Raw genomic sequence first — 25,673 nt, 5'->3', positions numbered from 1 at the left:
TGCTGACCAAGCTGAGCATCTTGCCGAGTCACCAGTGAAGGAAAAGGTTGTGGAAGGCCTTGATACCGACCTCAACTTCTCTTCTGAATCCCTTGAGTCTATTCATGCTGATCCTTCTCCACCAACCAAATCTTCTAAGGATAGTACGGATAAGCATTTCAAACGCAAGGCTCAAAAGCCCAACCTCATCGATCTGTTGGATGACTCCCCACTCAGAGATCCAATCACTGACCTCACTAAGCTTCAGTTCTAATTCTTCTCCACCGTCACTGAGCCAACTCCGGAACAAATCAAGGAAAAACAAGCCTCTGTTTCTCGAGGTGAGGAACAAGCCGACCCAATAGTTCCCAAGGGTCAAACTACTGCCGACACTTCTACTCAACCTTCTATTGAGCAAGTGCTCGAAGTTCCTGCTGCTCAACCAAATGAGCTAGCAAAGGAAAATCCTGCTCAAGTCAGCTCTGAGTTGCCTCCATCTCCAAAATCTACTCAACTGCAGACTGACACTGAGAAGGTCAATACTTCTGCTGATCCACCTCTTCCTACTCCTTCAATGCAGAATGAAAACCAGTCAGCTCCTGCTGCTGACCTGGCTAAAAGTGCAGCTGCTGACCAAGCTGGCACCTCTACTTCTCAGCACCAAACACCTCCTCCATCCGGTGCTGACGAACTTCCGGCCTCTGAACCACAAACTGATGAATCCTATGCCTACTTGAATGCCTCTGAGTCTGACAGGAAAATTATCGACTCAGCTCATGCTCTCCTTCAGGATATTCATCAAACTCAAGCCGATGTTGCTGGGTCTGTTCATGTTGAACCAACACAAATCTCCTCTGTCACTCAGCTTCTCACCGAAATCAAGGGTCTCAAAGACTTGATGAGTGTCATGACATCAAAACGCCCAAGCAAGAGTCAATAGTGACGCTGGCCGAACTCCAGCTGATGATGGTGAATCATATGAACACCATCCAAGGTCAACTCAATACCTTATCAGCTGTGAACTCAACTTATGCAACCTCTACTGAGGTCAATCAACACTTTTCCCAGCTGACCTCTGAGCTGACCGAAGCTCGTGAACTGATCTCCTCCTCCTCCTCCCAGTGTTCCATCGAACAGATTGGCGAAGCCATTCGACTACTCAACTTAAGTAAAGAGGAAATGGACACTGGCCAAGTGAAGACAAATGAGATTCTGCAGTGCACTCAGTCTACACTTGCGCAAGTCCAGCATACGAATACTCAACGTCAAGCATATGACACTGCCCTGCTCAGGATGTATCATCAATCCTATGCCCGGATGACAGAATCGATAACTTGGATCGGGAAGTCTCAAGAGTATCTGCTAAGTATGCTCAGTGCCAACATTAAGATTCCCGCTGCAAGTATGGCCGATGGTATGGAGGTTTTCAAAGGTCTACGCGAGAGTACGAGTCAAATGCAACTGTATTCATCCAAACTGACTCGTGTTGTTCAACAGGGAATATTCTATGCTCCTTCTCCTCCATCTTATGATGCTGGAAAAACGGGGGAGAAAGAACGAACTCAGCAGAAACAGGGGGAGATATCGAAGCCAGCTGCCTAAACTCAGCAGAAGCCTGGTTCAACTTCTGCTGACCCGAGCACCCGCACTCAGCAACGAATTGCCCAAACCAAACCCAAGAAATAGTGATAGCAATAGTCTATATAGTCTTTGCCTGTAACTTATTTTGTATGGCATGTTCTTAAGCAGAGTAATATTAATTGAAAGCATCTTTTATCCAAACTGACTTATATATGCAATGCTTACGTGCTGTGCTTATATGCTGATCTGTCACACTTAACTAATCATTGAACAACAAATCGAATCTTATGAACATATGGAACATACAAGTAAAACATACTCTGCACACAACTCTGATATCTATAATTGAATCTGAGTAATAACTATGTTCCATGAATTGACCAACTTCTGAAAGCTGACCTAGGCTCATCTGAATTAGATCTTGGAAGGTCTAGAACTGAACTAAGTCAGTAAAAGCATGTTTCACTCGATTAAATCTTAGAAGGTTTAGAGTTAAATTGAGTCAATAGATGCAACCCTTACGGGGGAGTAACTTCAGAAGAATAAAAGGTAAATCAATCATGGGGAACTTCAATGCTGAGTTCCATAATTAAATATTTTTGCCAACATCAAAATGGGGGAGTTTGTTGAAACACCTTTCCACATGATTTTGATTTGACAAAATTATTTAAGTTAATCCCATGATTAAGACAATTAAATTTATGTGCTTTGATTTAATTGTACTAATGTATTTGTTCAATGTTGAGTATATTAATAAATGAGAACGGATATAAAAAGTAAGACAGGATGAAGTCAGCATGAGCCAAAGAAGCTGAGTGGAACACGACTCAGCATCATAGAAGAAAAGTCTTCTTCAGAACTAGCTGACCAAGGAAGCTGAGTAGAAGGTAACTCAGCATCATCAAAGATAAAGATCGAAGGCAACATCTATAAAGTCAAGCTGAGTGTTCATCAGGACAGCGCCAATGATCCGTTAACTAGAAGACAAAGTCCGACAGAGTCTGCGCCATTTCAGAAGCTTTGGAATTACGCAAAGAGACCTTTTCGAGATGAATGGGTCAACTGGCATTTGGCTAAAAGACGAAACTGGCGATAAAAGACGAAACTGGCGGAAGAAGACAAGCCTGACGCCTGCTAATTTCAAACGACGGGATTAGCCTGTAAATCTGTATGCTGACCAATGAATGACGCAAGAAGACCGTTTGAATCCAACGGATACATCCGAATTCAAATGATTGAAGCATCATATTTCACTATAAAAGGACAAGTTCATCTCTTGGATTTTTTGGCCGAAGTACGAAAAAGAAAAAAATACATACAAGCACATATAAACAAGAAAAGCAATTACTTACACCCAAATCCTATCTCTGTGTAAAAGTCAAGATTGAATTTGTATTCATCTAAAGTGTTCTTCATCCAGAAAGAACAAATTTGTATCAATTGTAAAGATTGAGAGAGTGGTGCTGAGTACTCGGTTTTAGTACTCAGCGGTAGAGAAAATCTGAGTGTTTGGTTATAGCGCTCAGTAGGGTTGAGTAGACGAATAGAGGAAGGTACTCTTGCATACTCAATTGCTTGTAAACGGTTTGTGCTCTACCTTTAAAGAGCTCAGTAGTGGATTGAAAAAGCCCGGAAGGATTCTGGGGACTGGACGTAGGCGGTGAGGCCGAACCAGGATAAGACTGCTGAGTAATTTCTAACCCTTCTCTTGATATATATATGTATGTGTTGATTGTTTAAATTGCTCAGTATATAATCTGTATAAGCCGACGCTGAGCAATCAGAGTGCTGAGTTGGAAGCTGACCTTGAGTCTTAATTCGCAACTCACAAGTAAAACAGTTCTAGTCAGCCTCTGACTAAAGCTGTCTTGCATCGCGCTCAGCCTTGCTGGCCTAAACTGAGTGAAGTTGTTTAAAGAATTAAATTAAGTCAGCAATTAAGCGAAAAAGTTGCATTAGTTCCTAACCCCCCCTTGGAACTAATCCTAGTACATTACACGGGACCAACAATCTTTAACTTGACTAGTCCACAAAAAGATTGTCTATATTGTGTCACTCTCTTAAAAAAAACTTCTCATCTAATAGGTATATATCATATCACTTGTCTATTTAATCGATTAAAATGCTACATAGAGTAAGGTTACCTTGTGTGAACTAATTGATTCTCTCTTGATTTTATGCAATAGTGGTCAATTATTATCTCCAAAATGATGCTTCAATTCTCTCCATAGCTCTTTAAAAGATGTAACATAGTAAAAACCTTCCCCGAAATTTTCACATGCACCTTAATGAGCAAGTGAATTTGCTCATTCACCGTTAGATATAGGCTTATTAAATCTAAGCCTTGAGATACTTTGAATCTCCATCTTAACATTCTAATAAACCTAGATCTAACGGTAAATGAGCAAATTCTACATGATCATTAAGGTGCATGTGATCAAGACTGAAACCTTCATTAACTTCCTTAAAAATTGTATTCAGAATCCACGAAGTCACTATATAGTCATTCTTCCTCCATTTTTTTGTACTCGTTTGTGACTTTTTAATAGATATTTCCTCTGAATCTGAAATGAACTGTATCTTATCTTTAACTGTAAGGACTCATATCATCGAATTCTTCTAGGAGCGATAACTTTTTCTATTCAAGAATGTAGGAAAATGCCCTTTTAACAGTAACGGAACCATAAAGACAGAGCGGCAAAAGGGGCAACTACCCCTCTGTCCTCTATATCCGCCACTGTGTGTCGTTTTTATCATAAATTGTGAGACATGTGTTGAGGACTATTGCACCTCATTTCATTGTCGTATTTTATCTTTCCATGACTATAGTCAATAGTGACAAGTGAGGGATGGATCATCATTGGACCATGGTCAAACAATCTAAAGGTTGACTTTTCTTTTCCAATCTTTTCTTTTTTGACATTTTAATATATCAGTTTATATATAAGAAGGTGAAACAATCATTGGTTTTCTTTTTTCATAAAAGCCAAAAATCCAGGAAAATTAAAGAGAAATATAGGAAGAATTTGGGTGGCTAGTTATCATTAATCTTTGCCTTAAATCTTAATCCAGACTCATACTATATATTATAAAATAATTAGTATCATTTTGTTTTTCTTATTATTAATATCCAAATCATTCTACCATCATTTTAAAGGAGATTTTTTTTAATTATTGTGTGTAATAATTAAAGAAATATAGAAGCACGTTTATACAGTTATCTAATTATTGTATATTTAGTTAGTGTAGTTAAATCTAGTTAATCAGTTTGAGGTTTGAATATAAATTCTTTAAATGGTGTTCCTCCTAAATTATATATATATATATATATATATATATATATATATATATATATATATATAATGAAATCTGCAAAGAGAATGGGTTGGATGTTAAAAATTTTGGCTTTCAACAATTTAAAACCGACTCGTTTTAATATGTTGGAAGCTAAAAAAAATTAAAAGTATCCTGTCTAAAAATAATAGACATTTTTAATTTTTATAAGTTTAATGCTAATTTTTTTAAAAAAAAGCTATAACATTTTTACCTTTTTTATTTTAAGTTTTAAATTTCTTATAATTTTCATAAATTAAAATTTAGTTAAAAAATATATTTTTTGAGTCTTGAAAGTAAAAAATTTATTAAAGTGTTATGTAGATGATAAGATCATTGAAACTAATTAACAATATAACATAATTATTTAGAAAATAAAATTTAAACAATAAAAGCTTCATAAAATTAGAACTCATGACCTTTTACAGTAAAGTATACTACTAAAATCAAATCAACTCAATTACTTTGAAATATTAAAATTATATCACAAAATATTAATACAAATTTTAGAGAGAGTTATAAAAGGACGGTCATGCTACTTAAAGATGGAGTCGATAGCCATGCGGGGGAGAGGGGGAGCTTCCCCAAGCCCTAGATTAGCTCTGCCACTGAACCCGATCCAAGCTCCATGTGAAAATGGTACAGATTGGTCCGGATTTGGATAAAGTATTTATGTGTCAAGTCCTATCAAATTGAGAAGTTTAATGATTTAAATTCCCTTAAAAGTAACAGGATATTAAAATATTATAAAAATAAAATTACTACTAAGAATAGTCAAAGTATTTGCATAGGGAAAGATATAAGAAGTAAAAAAATTAGATAACTTTTGAAAAAACTAAGATAAATTTATCCCTAGAGAATGTGGATTAAAGGTAGGTTAAAAGTAGTTAAGTTTTGATTTGGTAGTGAGTGTCTGTCTTATGGATTCTCTGCTTGCTGCCTTATTCATTGATACAAGAGAAAGCCTAAAGCTTGTGTATGGAAAAATAAAATGCCATATTCGCATTCATTGGAAGACCAATTCACTTTTGCTTTTCTTTCTTGTCTACTTCACCACTCTTCTCTATCTTTCTTTCTTTAATTCTTCCTTTCCATACTTTTAGTTACCATAATATATAATTAGCACGAGTTTGGTTCGCGCAAGAGTAACACGGAAAATTACAGAAAGGGCTATAAGGAGGAGAAAGGAAATGAGTCATCTTGAATTCCCATGTCTATTGTGTTTGTTCGGAAAGGGAACGTGTTAGACTTATTCGGTTTTGAGCCGAATAGGAAGCCCGCTCATATTCAGAAAGTATACAAGGAGAAAGAAATGCATCAGATTGAATTCCCCTGTTTATTTGTGTTTGTTCGGAAAGAGAACGTGTTAGACTTATTCGGGTTTGAGCCAAATAGGAGGCCCGCCCATAGATGGAATTGACCTAAACCAAGTAGAGAGAAAAATGAGGCTAGGGTTTTAACCTAGTATCTCCATATAAATAGATAGTTAAGTTGTCTAATCTAACATAGAGAAATAACCTCAGGACATGAAATGTCGCCTCATTGTCTCTCTCAATTGTGTCGCCCTCGAATTCAATCGTTCTTAGTTCATGGATCAATTGTTTCCTCTCTCGATTAAACCCTAGTATTGTTAAAGCACGACTAGTAGATTATCAGTGCTACAAGATATAATCTAATAACCCGTATAGAATATGTGGCATATGTATCCTTCAGAATGATATACTCTTTGATTTTCTTTGTGAATGTTTGGTTCAAATTAGATAATCAATCCAAGTTGTGGATTTTTTTTAACAATAATTTTTATACCTACATGTTTTATATTAATAAATTAATCATTTATAACTATAGAAATTAAAATCGAAAGGCGGTAAAACAGAGAAAACTAAAATAATATTAATCAAATAAAATACATGAAAAAGATATTTTAAAAAGAGAATAATAAATTTTAAAAAAATTTCAAAATAAAAATTTTGTTCAAAAATATTTTTTGAGAAAATGTAGATAAAATAAAGTATATGGACAAAAAATGAAATTAGTCTGAAGGTAAAAAAGTGAAAATAAATAACTATAAAAATTAAAAAGTGAACTCGATCAATGACGGCTAAAAAGTAAAAATAAATAAGTACTATGATCAAAATGAAAATTTTAAAAAATATAAACTAAAGTAAAATTTTAGGAGAAATAAAAAGGGACAAGAATGTGAATAGAAAACACTTCGAGGGTTAGATAATCATGTATCTCCTTTTTTTAAAAACCCAAACTAAACACCTTTTAATGAAATTTGCATAAGCATGTGTTTAGTCATATATAACAATCTAGTCTATTTAAAAATAAAAATAAAAACAAACTAATCTAAATAACTTTGCTAAAAACTAATAAAATTAACTTATGGTTTTATATATGCTTAACAAGTTTATATTTATTTTTCTAGGTTAGTGACACGACTGAATTAAAGTGATAGTACTCTGACAATAATTGAAATTCTTTCTACGTCTGAGGTAAGATAGAAAAAGGATTAAGGGAGTGTCATTAACCAATGATCCCACTCTGATACTTAAGTTAATAAAGTTTAAGAAGGTGAACACTAAGCAATTAAGTAAGAATTACAATAGATGTGTGTATAAATCTTGATTGTGACGACGTATTCTATTTATAAGGTGTCATGGGAAATTCGGGTAGTCGGTTCAGGTGTGCGTCCTAACTTCTTTTGAGGACAAATGTTGATTCCTGAATGACAGATGTAATTTAGGCAGTTTGTAACATGGCCAAATTGTAATCCTGAATACTAGATTGAATCAAATGTCCTACTCCGAAGTGGATTCGAAAGTCATCTTATTGATCCACGTGTACATCCTGGCGGTTACTCTTCTAACATGGTCTGATCAATACTCTGCATGACCTTACTTGCTTTAGATAAGGATACGTTTATATTCATTATATTTTCATGATATCAGTTAGTTAAAAGTTTGCCTAATAATAGAATATGAATATGTTGCTTTTGTGGTTAAGAGTTTGCCTAATGATAGGATACGTCCTGGCGGGTTAGAGGAGTTTTATCGTTTGACTTAGATTCAAATTCTATTAAGAGTATAACCTATTCTGCTAGCCTTCTAGATGTTTTTCAGGATGTTGAAGTACTTTTCGTAGGGGTGTGTTTGTTCGCACCACGATGGAATAGCTCTGTGTGATGACAACGCCGTATAGTACTTTTTTTCTAGTTTTGGGTACCTTGTTTCTGCATTCCTTAATAATCTACTTATGTAGTAGACATGGAATTGCTCGGTTCAGCATTTCCTTACTGGGATTATCTCTACGGATTCCTCAACCACACTCACATAAAAATATAGGGTTTCTCCTAGGTTCAGTCAACTCAATAGTGGAGGCGAAGCTAGAAACTCCCTCAATTTCTCAAAGGTCGTGTGGCATTCAACCATGCAGTTGAAGTCCTTGACCCCTTTTAAGCTTTTATAGATCGTTTGGCTGAGCAGGAGATAAAATTTCCTAAAGCATTGATTTTTTTTTTTTTGTTGTTGTGTTTCTAAACGACGTTTATGTTTTTCGGCGGTGCCATGTCTATAGTAGTCTGGATCTTGTATAGATTAACCTCTATCCCTTTTTGCGAGATCATGAATCCCAAGAATTTATCGGAATTTACATCATATTCCTTCATCATTCAGTAGACCGTCTCCAGGTCTGAAGCATGCTCTGCAATGGTTTTTCTCTTATGATTTTTTTAATATTTCTTACTTTTCGGACCCATGATTTCTTTTCTTCTGCCTTACTAGTTCTGGCTTTTGAGCATCTCGGACGACCCGACAATAAGTACCCCAATATCGAACTAGCTAATTCTGATACATGTAAAATTTGCTCTTGTTCACCCTAAAATGCACCTTTCAAGGAGATAATTGTCTCACCATTAACCATTACAACATGCAGTTCTTTCTAAATACACAATGTTAGTTAACAATATTAATTTGGTATGTTGAATGTAAACTCTTCCCCGATTATTAAATGAGACTCACAATTTGAGATGCCAAATTCAAATAAATATTTAATTATTTTCTATCTTGAATTATTCAATTAATAGTTGAAATCATGGTAATATCAATCTAACAATTAAAATTTTAAAGCTTAATCCATATTTACACCTTAAAATTGGTACATTTTGGCTATTGGCAATCCTGAACTTTTAACTCACACAATTATAGTTGGTTTTAAAAACATATCATACACATATAGTTGACTTTAAAAACTTATCGCATACATGTAGTTGGGTCATTCAAACCTCCTGCATACAAAATCTTTGATTATCTTTGACAGATCAGGTGACATACAGAACGAACTCACGTGCTTTTCTTTTTTTTCTATAGCACGCACATGCTACTTCATCTTCAAAGATGACATATCAACGATTTTGTGTGTAAAAGGTCCGAATGAGCCAACTATGTATGTGAGTGTGATAAATTTTTAAGGCTTAATACATCATTTGCCCCCCTGAACTTGTCCAAAAAGCTTGATTGACCCCCTGAACTTTCAAAGTGTCCCGATAGCCCCCTCAACTTGCATAACATGTTCAGTTAGCCCTCTGAACTTGCGTAAAATATAATCAATTTATCATTCGGTCACAAAAAAAAGTAAGTTATATGCGGAAAATATATTCCACACATCTTAAAATGTTATTACATAATTCAAAAATAGATTAAAAATGAAGTTATTCCTTGCTAAACTATACAAATCGTCTTCTCTAATATTAAAACCATATACCCCGATTTTGGTCGTTTTACTTTTTTTTAAGACTCGTGCAATACAATTTTCGCATTTAACTTACTTTTCTACAACCGAGTGAGCAATTGATTACATTTTGCGCAAGTTAAAGGGGCTAACTGAACATTTTATGCAAGTTAAGGAAGCAAATAATGTATTAAGCCAAGTTTTAAAACCAATTATAGATATATGCTTAGATTTTTAAAGTCAAATATAAATATGTGATACGTTATTTTAAAAGTTCGGGATGCATTCAGAGTGTATTAATTAGTTAAATGAAGTAGGATAGACATGTGAAAGTATTGAGTGCAATGCATGCACGCCTTTCACCCCATGCAGATAGCACCATCATTAACGTTCGTGTTTTAGACTATTAATGTGGGCCTTGAAATTTAGACATTATCATTATCATTCTTTTTCATTTCAATTATTTTTCACCTTTTTCTCCCATTGTACCTCTTTTTTTCTTTCTGTCTCTGCTGCTTCTTTATTATGTAGGAACTTACATATCAGAAATTAAAATTACAACTAATTAAAAACAAAAATATATATGGGAAGTGGAGGGAGATGTCGCTCATATAGGATTAAATCTGGTTGGTCGAAGTGGAAGAGTGCTATGGATTTCCTTTATGATTCTAGTATGTCTAATAGATTGAAGGGAAAATTCTACCGCACGACAATTAGACCTGCATTGTTATATGGTACGGAGTGTTGGGCAGTGAAACATTGTCACGTTCATAAGATGTTGGTGGCGGAGATGGGTATGTTGAGATCGATGTGTGGTCATACGAGAAAGGATCAGGTGAGTTATGAAATAATTAGGAAAAAAGTAGGGGTTACACCTATTGAGAATAAAATGAGGGAAAACCGACTAAGGTGGTTTGGCCATGTAAGACGAAGAGCGTTTGATGCACTGGTTAGGAGGACTAAAGAGTGGCAAAGGGATACAATGGTGACGGGTAGGGGAAGACCTAACGAACTTAGAAGAGGGTGATTGAGAGTGATATGAGTTTATTGAGGATTGAAGAAACTACGGTAGTAGATAGGACGGAGTGGTGGAGGGAGAGAATTTATGTCGCTGATATACGACTTGATTTCACGATTTTGTATGATGGTTCATGTTAGCCGACCAATAAGATACGAAGACTTGTTATTTATACATAAGTTAACTCGTAAATAGAAAGAGTAACACCATATTATATAATTTATCTAATATGATTAGTATTTCAATGAGTTGCATATTAAAAAAAAATCACTGATGCAAACTCCAGTAAAAACACAAAAGATGTCATGAAGTCATAATAAAGTTTCAACTGATTTTGACCGTCATCAGTTTGTCGTAGAAAAAAAAACCCAATTAAAACCAATTTTTCAACCATCTACAATGAGCGACCAATTTCTTATCCAACAAATATCAATTTGTACTCATCTGGCATGCCATAAAAAACGATCCAATTTGCCCGAATCTTGGCCAATGAGACGTGTAGCCATCACAATTTGTTGCGCAGTGAGCCCGGAGAGTGCTCGGAAGAACAAAGACGCGCAGATAGCAATTTATAATGGGGAGATAGATCGTAGGAAATTGCAAAATTTAATAAAGATAACTTAGTTTTTTCCACCTAACACATCTTATCTCATATCTAATACCACCCCCTTCTAGGTATAAGTTTAATGGGATAAAATCTTTATCCCTCCAATTGTCTCACCCTCTATCTCACAAACAAATAAAGGAAACAAATAAGGGATAACTTATCTCAATATTGTTATTCTTATCCTCATGTCTTTATCCCCTCTAACAAACGTCCATAAGATCTTGATCTAATGTTGACCGATAAAATTCACTTAGTTATTAGAAATTACCTAAATTGGTGCCTTTAAAGCTTTGATCTGCAACTCTTTCCACACCTCAACAATGTCTGGCTAGCCTTAACAAGAGAGTTGCAGATTCATGAGTAGTTAATCCTTCTTAACCTGCAACTCTTTCCACACCTCCGTAAATCTGAAATTAAGAAAGAAAAAAAAATTAAGAAACCAAAAAAAAATAACAATGATAAAAAAATAATAAGAAGCACAGGAAATTAGGTTCTCACCTTGAGCAAATTTCAGCCAAAAATCCCTAATCGTACTAACAAGTTCATCGTCTCATATGACAAAGCTGGTCGGTCATGGTGAAAAGAATCGAAGAAAGGCGTAATTGAGAGATTTTAGAAGAAGGTGAGCTGATTAGCGGTAAAGGCAGAGACTATCGACCTATTAAAAGTGAGAGGTTATGAATGGCGACTAAGGCTTTATTTGGATGGACGGTAATTAAAGTAAGGTAAGTATATGAAAATTTCTAATTATGAGTATTTTTTTTACAGCAGGAAGATACTATCATTCTCACACTGTATCATCCACCAAATATTTTTCTGGCTGATCAACTATGGAACTGAATTTCAACATTCAGTTTTTCATTGAAGTACATCATAATACCATTAAAAAAATACACAAAACAAGACCCACAAATAATATTTACTTGTCAGTTTTTTCACAAGATCTAAATAACAAATGAATCATAGATGTAAAAACATCTCATCTTATCAAAATATGATCATATATCTATATTGTTCCCATAGAAAGAAAATATGACCATATACATGTCATTGAGAGAACAAAATAAGTTAGTCATAATAAAAAAACTATCAAATACGAGGCATCATAAGCATCAACAAGCTTTTGCGATCTTCAATTGGACATCCAAGCAAAGCTTTTAACATATCTGGATTCTTGATAAGGAAGAGATATGAATTTTGCATCAAATGTGGCTCAATAGATAAATTTTTCAATTCATTCCATATACTTCCATCAGAAATTGGATCTTGAGTTTTTGCTTTCACCATCTCAGCAATAGCATTCTTGATAGCATTTGCAACCATCTGAAATCCCTCTTTCATGATTCTAATTTCATCTTCGGTCATCATTTTTTTTGCTTTCTTCAAATTAGATGGATTAGGACCTTCAAACAATGTTTCGAACATTGGTTCCACGTTAGTTGCTCCAATATATTCATCATCATGAGTATCTCCATGCACATTAAAAAATTTCGAAGTGACCTCATTTTCATCAACCATAAAATTGACTCCATCAATTGTGTCTGCTGAAACTGGAAAATTAGAAGTTGCACTTGCTGAAACTGAACCGCTAGAAAATGCATTGCGAGATCTTTTTTTCCGGAGTTCTGAAACAGTCTCAGATTGATGACCGGTAGCCTTATCCTGTCCAAAAAGTTGCACTAACTTTTCATAATTCCTTACAGGTTTATGCACATCTATTAAAATCAATATTTTGCAATGTAATTAAACTAACCTCTATTAACTTGTGCACATCTCTAATTTTTTCTCCTTCAAGCCTTAATTCATGTGTAATTTGACTACTACGACTCCTAGTTCGACGCATATGTCTCACAAACCAACACACCACTATAGAAATTACTTGTGCACATGCTAAATGATGTATATGTTGCAATTTCTCAAAGTCTTCAACACACCACTATAGAAATTACTTGTGCACATGCTAAATGATGTATATGTTGCAATTTCTCAAAGTCTTCATCGTCAATGTTTTGATTCATCTAAATACAAGAAATGAACGTTAAATTATTAAATGAATTGAATTAATTCAAAATGATGTAAAGATGAAGATTGACTAAAACTTGCTAACTTTAATTTCAGCACTAGTAAGTAGGACTAACAAGCTAGATTCTTTATGCAACTGAAGAAAATGATAACATGAATTAGTGAGAAAATGAAATAATAAAATAGTGAGTAGGGCATAGTGCCAAAAATGCAATCCTCGAAAATTTCCCACTTACATTTAAGCATTATGTATTATTACAAGAACCATGTGAGCTTTAAGTGCTTTTATATGCTTAATTAACACTTCTACTATCTCTTTATGTTCCATATAGGGACGGAGAGGGGCTCAGAGGGCCAGGCCCCGCTGGCCACTGGAACCATCATGGTCACGAGTAGTTTCGGCCCACCTGTCTCCACAAAATTTGAGATGTTGTGGTGTTCCGACCCTCCTGTTTCCAAGAAATTTAGATCGGGTGCTGAATTAGCACCCCAAAATTGCTCTAGGTTCTGTTAGGTTCTCTCTAAATCCAAAATTCCAATTTTTTTGGCTTCTAAATCCAAATTTCTAATTTTATTGGGCTGTTAGGCCCTCATTAAATCCAAATTTCTCATTTTCTTTTGCCAGTTAGACCATTCTTAAACCTAAATTTCTAAATTTTTTGGCCTATTAGGCCCTTTCTAAATCCGAATTTTTTCTATTAGACACCAATTTAGAAAAAAAAAAAAGAAATTTTACACATCACGTGTAAAATTGGGCCCCCAACGGAACAATCCTGTATTCGCCGCTGCCATTGCTCCTCTAACTTTTCTACACTCTCAATTTCTTCCCATTACTCTACAAACCACTAAATCAATCTCAATTGATCAGTTCATCTCTTTTTTTCTTTGATATGTACTATAATTTTGTTTTTTTTTTTTCCTCATTTTTTCTGGTGTTGTGTTGAATGTAATTAAATTGATGAAATGGGTTTAACAAGGAATTCAATATCTGCTAAAAGTGAAGATTTTTTGGAAAGAATGTTGAATGCTTACGTAGGAGGAAGGACGAAATTGAAAGCAAATAAAATTCAGCTCCACCATCTATCCCTTCCAACCAATGTCAAATAAATTAGTGAATCTAATCTATCCCTCCACTTCACTAATATTATTGGTTTGTTTGGTCCCTGCAATTCACTAATCTATCCCTTCTCTACAATGCATGTAAAAAATGAGGGCTTAATGTGGCAATTCACTAATTTATTTGCAGCAGAATAATTTCATGCCCAGATGATGGTGCTTTTTCCATCATTCACAACCACATTCACATTTCAACGAGAGAGAAATGCTTGGTAAACAATGAGACATATTTCCAAACAGGAAAAGAAAATCATCGTGCACAAATAATCACACAAACAATCACATATCTTATGTTCATGTCTCTTTTCTTCGCATAAAATCAAGTACAATCAGAGCAAAAGAACGAGAAAGAGAGAAAACACAGTAAAATCACAAAAAATAAGAAGGGAGCGAAATCACACCAAAAACGAAGAAAATGAAGGAAAAATGTTACATTACCTGGATTGAAGACGGCAAAGACAAAGTTGTTGTGTGGCTTTCACGATATCTTCTTTTCTTTGATACAGGGCAAAATCAACCCTTAAAATAAAATAAAACAGCACAATTTGGAAAAAAGAATGATCAGTCACCAGCCTCACTTCCTATTACATTCAATTACAACTCCTACCCTCACTTATTATTAAGTTCAATTACACATCACCTGACTAGAGGGCGAGCCTTGGCGCAACGGTAAACGTTGTTGTCGTGCCAAGAGGTCACGGGTTCGAGTTTTAGGAGCGGCCTCTTGCCAAATAAATTGGCAGGGGAAGGCTTGCCCCCAGTACACCCTTGTGGTGGGACCCCTCCCCGGACCCTCGCTCAGCGGGGACGCGTAGTGCGATCGGGCCGCCCTTTTTTTTTTTTACACATCACCTGACTAGGGCTGTAATCGAGCCGAACCGAACTTGCTATAAAATTAACGAACTCGAGCCCGAGCCGAGCTTTGGCTTGTTCAACGAGCTCGAGCCGAGCTTCGAGCTTGTTTCGAGCCCAAAATCTTCTTTGGACTTGGTTCATTAAAAAAATTACCTAACCATAATTGATCCATGATTTATGTTTCATCTTTCGTTTCCTTTGTTTCGAGAAATATAGCATGAATTGTTTGTAAGTAAATTGTTAATTATATTTGTGAAGTTTGCTTGCAAATAACTCTCTTTAATTATGTACATGAACAAGTTACAAACAAAGTTCGTGAATAAATAAACAATATGCTTACAAATAGTTCTTCTATTACTCAAAACTATTTAGTTTTTTCGAGCCGAACTTTGGTCGGCTCAAGCTCGGCTAGTTTACAAACGGAGCCAGTAAATCGTGCTCACTAGCTTTTTATTGAGCGGACCACGAAACCGTCCAGAACCGTCCATGAGCCGCTAGGCTCATTTAAAGACCTCACTTACTACATTCAATTAAGTCTCAAAACAAACAAGTTTACCTACCCTAGCTTACCTCACCTACTTTAAAATATCCACCCAAACAAGGCCTGGGTGTACAGACAACTGCAATTTTGCATGATTTTCAATAACAAAATAAATAAATTGTAGAAGATTTTAAATAACAAATCAGAAATTGAACTTAATTCATACCTGAACTTGATCGGAGAGAAGACACAGTCGGCGGCTGACCGGAAAATGGAAAAGTGAGAATAGAAATCAGATCGTCCGAGAAGGAACCCGGAGACTACATAGTCGGCAGCCGATCAGATCAGACTGTCAGAGAGGTCAAAAGACTTAGATCGATCCATTAGAGGAAAATCAGAAATTAAAATGGAAGAATTTTGGAAGAAGACCAAAGTCGGCTACTCTCGACAACAGCAGACATTCAACAAGAAAATAGGGTTATGGAACTTAACGGTAAGTATGTAAAAGGGTAAATTACAACCATGTACACTGAACCAGCGGTAGAAATCGGTAGTGTCAATCCTATTTTAGACAAAAAAAAAAAAAAAAGTAATAAATAAAAAAAAAAAATCATTACTTCTCTTATCTTTCATTTTTTTACTCATTGAGTCTTTAATTTTTTATTTGGATACATTAAACTTTTGATCTTTTATTTTTGGTCTCATTAAACTCTTGATGACTAAATTAGTAAGTTATGGATATGTAATTCTGTTAAAAAGACGTTATTAACTTCATATGTATTTGAAATTATTAAAAAATATTTTTTACAGATTGAATTAAGGTTTTTAAAGTTTTCTTATAGTCACATTACATATCCAAAATTGTTTTCAAACAGTAAAAAAAATATAAATTTCGAATGCAGGTGCAGTGAATAACAGTCTGTTAACTGAATTTTATGTTCAAAATTACTTTTTTGGTCTTCAAGAGCTTAATGAGACCAAAAATAAATGACCATGGGCTTAATGTATTCAAATAAAAGCTCAATAGCTTAATGAACCAAAAAATGAAAGATCAAGGACCTAATAATGTTTTTTGCCTTTATTTTTTAATTAACCGTACCTGTACCATAAAAAAAACAGGGTACATTTTTTTACATCTCATTTCTTTACATTTAATTCGCGAGTATCCGCGGGTACTCTTTTACCCGTTAAAAATCAATATATAAAATAAAAAAATATTATAAATTTAAGAAAACATTATTTTTTAATTACTCGTGGTCACTAACTTTAACTAGTTTCTCAAAATGATCCTTAGCTATCTCAAAATGAAAATAATCGAGAATTAAAGTTGTTCAGAACAACACTTACTATAAAACCATATTTTTTATTTTCGTAAATCACTATTTTTGGATTATTTCTCTAAAATCCAATTTCTCTTCTAAGCAAACAAAATATGATCTCAAAAAGAAAATTTTCAAAAATTAAAATTGCTTAAAATATTAAAATATCATAAATTCTTAGAATTTTTTATTTTGAGGCACTGGTATAACAAAGTGTAAATTCAGTGTTATGTTACATTTTGAAACTCAATAATCATACCTATATATATATATATATATGGGTGAGATCCAGCGTGACAAAGGTTTAAGTTTTGACAATGAGCTTATTGTGTGACGTAACAAAACTACGTAGTTTTGATGATAATTAAAAAGGGCAAAGTGGCAAATTGGTAAATAAAATGAAAGAGAGAATAGAGAAAATTATTTTTTTTTCTTTAAAATGCATTTTTCCAACTTTTCCAATCTCGTTTTTCAAAAAATTTTATACCGTTGGACTCGTCTTAATTAAACGGTCATTTTAAGATCCATGAAGCTCAAGTAAAAAAAATTCCGGTGAACGGAATCCGGGTGTACGTTTTCCGGTGAGAAAAAAGTACCCAGAAAATTCTCAAAAAATTTCAGAAAATGTAAAACATTATTATAAGAAACTTTAATGCTTGGGTCGAAATGGGATTTCTTACGGTTTAGTCCCAATAAAACTTTTTCCTTAATTTTATCCATTTTACATGCTTCAACAATTTGTTGAGACTATACCGTAAGAAATCCCGCTTCAATCCAAGAATTAAAGTTTCTTAGAATAATGTTTTACATTTTCTAGAATTTTTTGAAAATTTTCTGGGCACTTTGTTTCTCGCCAAAAAACGCTCACCCGGATTCCGTTAACCGGAATTTTTTTTACTTGAGCTTCAGGGATCTTAAAATGACCGTCTAATTTAGACGAGTCTAATAGTATAAAATTTTTTGAAAACCAAGGTTAGAAATGTCGGGAAAATGTATTTTAAAGAAAAGAAATATAACATTTTTCTGTTGGAACAATACAAGTATTATGTTGGAACAAATGGTACACTGATTTGGAACAATGTAAGTAGGACAAAAAACGTGTCCAGAAAATTATCAAAAAATTCAAAAACATGTAAAACATCATTTTAAGAAACTTTAATTTTTGGCTCAAAGTGAATTTCCTTACAGTTTTGAGCCAATAAATTGTTGAAGCATGTAAAATGGATAAAATTAAGGAACAAGTTTTATTGGGACTAAACCGTAAGAAATCCCGTTTCGACCCAAGAATTAAAGTTTCTTAGAATAATGTTTTACATTTTTTGAAATTTTTTAAGAATTTTCTGGGCACTTTTTTTCTCGCCAGAAAACGTCCACCCGGATTCCGTTCACCGAAATTTTTTTTACTTGAGCTTCAAGAATCTTAAAATGACTGTCTAATTTAGACGAGTCTAATAGTATAAAAAATTTCAAAAAAACGAGGTTAGAAATGTCAGAAAAATGTATTTTAAAGAAAAGAAATAAAACAATTTTCTATTAGAACAATATAAGTATTATGTTGGAATAAATAGTACACTGATTTGGAACAACGTAAGTAGGACAAAAAACGTGTCCAGAAAATTATCAAAAAATTTCAAAACATGTAAAACATTATTTTAAGAAACTTTAATTCTTGACTTAAAGCGAGATTCCTTACATTTTTTACCCAACAAATTGTTGAAGCGTGTAAAATGGATAAAATTAAGAAAAAAGTTTTATTGGGAGTAAACCGTAAGAAATCTCGCTTCGGCCCCAAGAATTAAAGTTTTTTAGAATAATGTTTTACATTTTCTGAAATTTTTTGAGAATTTTCTGGACACTTTTTTTCTCGCCGGAAAACGCCCACCCGGATTCCGTTCACCGGAATTTTTTTTACTTGAGCTTCATGGATCTTAAAATGACCATTTAATTAAGACGAGTCCAACGGTATAAATTTTTTTGAAAAACGAGGTTGGAAAAGTTGGGAAAATGCATTTTAAAGAAAAAAAATAAAATAATTTTCTCTTTCCTTTTATTTACAAATTTGCCACCTCCTTTTGGTTAATTACAAAATTGGTCATTGTCACACAATAAGGCTTGTCACATCATAAGAGATGTGTCACACCTGATCTCTCCTATATATATATATATATATATATATACACGGAATAAATGGATTATATGAGTCGGGTTAAATGGATTCATGTGTCAGATTGATACGATTCGTCAACTTATCTAAAAATTATATGGGTTAAAATGAATTCATGTATCAATTCATGGATGCAATAACGCAGATTCCTAACTATGGTAAGTTTTTAAAAGATTTGATTTCAAAGAAAAGCAGTTGGAAAGAAATTTCATCCATATCGCTAACTGAGGACTGTAGTTCAATAGTTTCAAGCAATTTGCTCACTAAACTCAAAGATCCCGCATGTTTTACCATCCCCTGTAAATTGGGAGACATTGAATTCCCGAGTTGTCTTTGTGATTTAGGAGCAAGTATTAACTTAATGTCGTTGTCTATTTTTAACTGAGCGGAACTTATCATGAAATAGCTTTGGAACAGAGTGGCTCCAGGGAAGGCTGCATAGGCGGTCGTCTAGGACTTTTCAGTTAGGAGGACCTCTGATCCAAACAAAAATTGATTTTTTTTTATAAAGTTTAAAATTAATTTCAATTATAATACAACAGTCTTGATCACATGCACCTTAATGAGCATGTAGAATTTGCTGATTCACCGTTAGATCTAGGCTTATTAGAATCTTAAGGTTGAGATTCAAAGTATCCTAGGGCTTAGATTTAATAAGTCTATATCTAACGGTGAATGAGCAAATTCACTTGCTCATTAAGGTGCATGTGAAAATTCCTGTATAACACACTAATACAAATTGTCTCCTTTTTTTGTTAATCATTGTCTCTTAACATCAATAGCATAATTAGTCATTTATTGATCAATCAAATCTCATCCATTCATTTTGTAATTAATGGTTGAGATGCCTATAACTTCACCAACTCTAGAGGATTTCAACTCTAGAGGATCTCTAGCGGCTTCAAAATTTATTTTACCCATTTTTTCTTAACATTAATAGGGATGCATTACAAATTTAACTATATGATTATTGGGGAAAGCACATTCAGCGCCTGCTAGGAAAATTGTATAATTTTAAAACCAAGATTCATCAGACAAACTATTTCAATATAATTAATGGAGGATGATTTTTTTTTCGGTAACAAAAAAGTCTTATTGGGTGGTTAGAATGCTAGAGGTTGCAGGATAGTCATAAAATAAAATTGCACATGAAATAAAAACTCATATTTCATCAACGAGGCTTGAAATTGGATTGTTTTATAGATAAGGGCAGGGCCGGTCCTGGACCTAGGCCCGGGGTACACCGGCCTATGACCCACGGTCGGAGGGGGCCCAAAAAATCTTCTTTTAGTGTAATATGTATATATGAATGTTAATTTTTTTAATATAAATAGTGATAAAATCATACAGAATGGTCTAATTCTTTTTTAAAACGCATTAATAAAAAAAATTAAAAGGTTTGCCAAATATTTACACTTTAATTAGTAAATTTTATATTAAAATGACTCTTATTACTTATTTTGCCTATGGCCCTTAAATTGTCGGGACTGGCCCTATATATTAATTTTCACCTAATAACCATAGGGATAAATTTGTATATAATCATATTTTGATTTGGATTCTATCATATTTCGATTTTGATTTTGATTCTATAATTTAAACCAAACGTAATGGTTATGTTTTATCGATATGTAAATATAATTTTTTAAAGATAAAAATGATATGAAATGTTATCAAAATTTAAAGGTGTAATTTAAAATATTGTTGTTTTTTTAAAAAAAAAAAACCATATATGGTTGTTTATAAAATTTTATAACATAAGCACTTATTTGCAAAAATTACAAAGCAAAAGCATTGTTTTATAATATTCCAAATATATATGTCAACTATTTCCACTAATCAGTTTGCCAATTTATAATGAAATAGAGAAGCACTGTCGTCTTGTGGCTGTAGTTTAGTGGTAAGAATTCCACGTTGTGGCCGTGGAGACCTGGGCTCGAATCCCAGCAGCCACAATTATTTTTAGGTTTTTTTTAGGTTTTTTTTGTCTTTAATTTGGTACAAATTCAAAACATGAAAATGAACAATATAATGAATTCTTTAATGAAATTTCATAAGAAAAGTTACTCTTCTTTTTATTTTTAATTGCATTTTACTTAACAATATCACAATAATATAATAATCTACACTTTCATAAAAAAAAAAAATTAGGGCTAATTATAAATGGATGACATGTGGTTTAAGGATTTTCAGATGGGTACATGTGGCATTTTTCGTCACAAATGCAATCTTGTGGTTTGTAATTTTTTTTATTTTTTTGTTGATTTTGCCAAATTTGGCTGATAACAACCTCAAAATGAAAATTTTCAAGAGTTAAATGATATTTTAAGCAATTTTAATTCTTCAGCTTTGTAGATTTGATGTCATTTAGGTGTTGTTTTTTACGAGAGAGAACGTTAATGTTTAGAGAGAAAAAACTTCAAAAATAGTGATTTTGAAAAATTTAAAATGTGGTTCCACATTAAATATGATACTAAACAACTTTAATTCTTGAACAGATCTACTTAAATAGCTTAGGTTGAATGGCATAATAAAACACTAAAACCTATTTAATTATATATTTTTTTGGGTTAATTACAAATAGATACCATGTGGTTTTACGGATTTGCAGATGGGTACTTGTGGTATTTGCAGATAGGTACATGTGGTATTTTTCGTTACAAACGCAATCCTATGGTTTGTAAAATTTTCATTTTTTTGTTGATTTTGCCAAATTTGGCCGATAACAACCTCAAAATAAAAAAATTCAAGAGTTAAACGGTATTTTAAACAATTTTAGTTCTTCAGCTTTTTAGGTTTGATGTCATTTAGGTGTTGTTTTTTATGAGAGAGAAAGTTAATGTTTAGAGAGAAAGAAAACTCTAAAAATAGTGATTTTGAAAAATTTAAAATGTGGTTCCACAGTAAATATGATACTAAACAACTTTAATTCTCGAAAATTTTCATTTTGAGATCGTTTTTAGTCAAATTTGACAAGGTCAATAAAAAAATTAAAAACATTTGCAAACTATAAGGTTGCGTTTGTAACGAAAAATACCACAAGTACCTATCTGCAAATCCGTGAAACTATATGATATCTATTTGTAATTAACCCAAAAAATATATAATTAAATAGGTTTTAGTGTTTTATTATCCCATTCAACCTAAGCTATTTAAGTAGACCTAATCAAGAAACTGCTGACCTGGCCAACCCGTCCAAACCCGTCTTTTATGGGTTGGGCTTGGACATGTATTTTTTTTACTTGGTCCGATCAGGTCCGTTCAAACCCGCACATCAAATGGGCTGTGTTTGGGATTTATCTCAAAATCCCAAACCCGGCCCAACCCAATCCATCGTCATATTATATAAAATTATTTTATTAAGAAAGCATTTTAGGTTAATATTTAATATATTAAAGTTTTTTAATTCAATAAAATATAATAGTAATACACTATGGCCCCGTTTGGTAAGATGTAATGGGCTTCGTAATGGAATGGTCATTACATTCAATGCTCATTACCATGTTTGGTTGCATGTTGCAAATTTGTCGTAATGGAATGAGAAAACCATTAGTTAAATTTTGTTCAACAACTCTTGTAATCCCCATTACATAGAAAAATGATTTGAATTCCCATTACATCCAAAGCATGTAATTCTAATTCCTATTTTTAAAGCTCAATCTAACCTCTCATTTATCAAATCTCACATCTTATCATTATTAAAAACACAAAAAGAGAAAAACATGAAAAATTGAAAATGAAAAAAAACGCAAAAAATAAAAAAAATAACGGGAAACCGGAAAAAAACAAAAACCAGTGAAAATATTGAAAATGGAAACTAAAAAACGAAAAACTATTCATTAATTTATTGATTTCAGTTAATATAATTTTGTATTTGATTTCGATTCAATTTTTTTTTCATTTTTTGTGTTTTATGATTTTCACGTTTTTCTCATTTTTCATGTTTTTATGTTGTTTGTTTATTATAATTATGTAAATAAAATTTTATAATTACATTTAATTAGGAAAACATAAGTATTGTAATGGTCATTACATTCTATCATTTTGCTTTTATTTGTCAACCAAACATTGTAATAGAATCATCATTCCATTACATTACATTACATTACAACTTTGATTACATTACATTGCATTACGGCATACCAAACAGACTATTTTGAAATATAAATAGGATTCTTCTTGACGTATTAATAAGTACACAATTGACATGCTGATCCATATTTAATGTTACTTCATATTTAATTAACTGATTGTTATTTTTAAACTAATCATAATTTAAATTTTTATTATAAAATATATTATTTGGGCGGACTAGGTTGGATTTAGAAATTAGTTCCTTTAATCAGGCCCAACCCGGCCTGAGCCCGATATAAATATAGTACAGATTGGGTTGGGTTTGGACAAACTAATTAGACATCAAACCCGGTTAGACCCAGTTCGAACCAAACCCGGTTAGGCCCAGTTCGAACCCAACTCATGAACATGTCTAATTTGAAGTAGTATTCTCGTTAGAAGATTAAATACGGTCCAAATATTTCTAAAATGTTAAACACATATAAAAACTTAAAATAACAAAATATAATTCATGAAATACTCTTTTCCAACATTCTAAAATACCAAACCCCATTCAAAAGATTAATTAAGAAAAAAAACCACAATCAAAACCTCTAGTAATTTATTATCACATGAAACTCTCAAAATCTACATATACACAACTTTTCTTTACACATGAGTTTCAGAGTTTCACATGAATTTCAATCTAGGAAAAACATATTCAACCTTGATCAAATTCAAGAGAAACTTATGAGCAAAATATCTATAAGAGATTACATAACCAATAAATACTTCGCGTTATAGAAGGAATCAAAGTCCTACATATCCAAGAAAATATTACCATATTACAGACATCTTAGGTAACGCGATTTAGATCTGCAAGCTTTAAAATTTCTAAAGAACCAGGGTCGTCCCTAGACATGGGTAAGAGGGGCACCTGCCCAACGCCCAACAATATGAGGTGCCCAATTTTTTTTATTTTTTTAAAGATACAATGCAAAAATACCCTTATCGATGATAATCGAGAGTACTTTTACAATTAACGTCTAAAAAATTGTGCAATTCTATCCATAACTTTGACAATTAAGAGCAAGTTTATCCCTACCATTGACAAATAGTTTATCAAGCTGTGTCTTCTGAATCATGAATCATATCATCTCCACCACATACATACGTTATTTTATCACTCATTGATAACATATCACAAGTATATGTATATACGTGAAATAATTAAAAACTTATATTGTGTTTTGTACGAGTTTGGTCAAAGAATCCAAATATTTTATCTAATTTAAAAATATTAATTTCCAATTCTATTATAGAATTACAAAACTTAAAAAAAAAATTAGAACCAACTAATATGTCATCTCCAATTTCAATTGATTTTCTAATCCTCCTAACTATGTTAGTGAATGTTACATCTACTAAAAGAATTTATTTAAAGTTAAAATTATTAAAAAACTATTTGAGATCGTAAATGTCAGAAAAAATATTAAATGGTTAAACCATTTTATATATTTGTAGAAATATGTATAAAAAATACGATATAAACACTAATATTAATGATTTTGCATCTAAAAATGTCCAATAATGTTTTATATGAACAACTAGGTATTCAAATCAAAGTAAAAAATATATTTTTTTTTCATATGAAATTTGATGCTTTTATTAGATCTTTTGTTAGTGTAATAAAAATGTGTCAGTTTTAAGCAATTTTTCTTTTATATAATTGACTTTTCTATTTTATTTTATTTTATTTTATTTGTCCTTATTTATTAGGGTCCTCATTTTCTACTTCGCCCTAGGCTTTCAAAATCTCAAAATCGGCCCTGTAAAAAAACCATATAGAAAAACCATATTGCTCTTCGACGCATCACTCGCTTAAACTCTTTGGTCCAAGAATGGTAATTGTTACTCCTAAGAAGTTGAGTCACCAGAACGAAGCTATAACACTTTCTAAAATGCAAATAGTAAGAACTTGAAGGATTGAGTAATGAATAAGACGAAAACGGTTTTTGCATATCGATTTGGTTAACTAGGTTGGTCTAAAGTACAATAGGAAACGATTCAAACCCAAAACTTGAGTCTAAACTCATTTCTAAAAGATAAAATCATATTAGAACGAATGGAACAAAAATAGAACGAATCAATTTTTAGAAAAACAAAGGAAACTTGAAATTTTTTCAGAAAATCTAAAATTAACTGGAAAACTAGAAAAGATTATTCATGTATGGAAAGAATAACATATTCAAGTCGAAAGTATGAAGATTAGCATGAAAACGTGCTCTAGTACCATGATGGAAATGGAAACGATTTAAAATAAAATTAATTTGGAATTGATTGAAGATGAAGAACAAAGAAAGAGAGGCGTATAAAACACAAAAGAATCCTGAAAACTTTCTTGACCCTAAACC

General features: G+C 32.8%; 1 protein-coding gene and 1 non-coding gene across 3 annotated transcripts; one reads left to right on the top strand and one right to left on the bottom strand.

The window, feature by feature from the left end:
- Positions 1-12,198: 12,198 nt before the first annotated feature.
- LOC136232915 (uncharacterized) lies at positions 12,199-16,243 on the bottom strand. Of its 2 annotated transcripts, XM_066022396.1 has the most exons (4): positions 15,950-16,243; positions 14,826-14,906; positions 13,003-13,267; positions 12,199-12,911 (listed from the first exon to the last, which is right to left on the bottom strand). In XM_066022396.1, the coding sequence occupies exons 3-4, from the start codon at positions 13,090-13,092 to the stop codon at positions 12,339-12,341; spliced, it is 663 nt and encodes a 220-aa protein (XP_065878468.1). In that variant the 5' UTR covers positions 13,093-13,267; positions 14,826-14,906; positions 15,950-16,243; the 3' UTR covers positions 12,199-12,338. The 2 variants fall into 2 exon arrangements, 1 of the variants encoding a protein (XP_065878468.1); XR_010690649.1 differs by lacking the exon at positions 13,003-13,267.
- A 4,846-nt stretch (positions 16,244-21,089) lies between these two features.
- Positions 21,090-21,161, top strand: TRNAH-GUG (transfer RNA histidin (anticodon GUG)). Its single transcript has one exon. It is a non-coding gene; the product is annotated as a tRNA-His (tRNA).
- The last annotated feature ends 4,512 nt before the right edge of the window (positions 21,162-25,673 follow it).

Source organism: Euphorbia lathyris, chromosome 6, assembly GCF_963576675.1.
Source record: "Euphorbia lathyris chromosome 6, ddEupLath1.1, whole genome shotgun sequence".
Taxonomy (NCBI): domain Eukaryota; kingdom Viridiplantae; phylum Streptophyta; class Magnoliopsida; order Malpighiales; family Euphorbiaceae; genus Euphorbia; species Euphorbia lathyris.
This window is presented reverse-complemented; position numbering and strand designations above follow the sequence as displayed.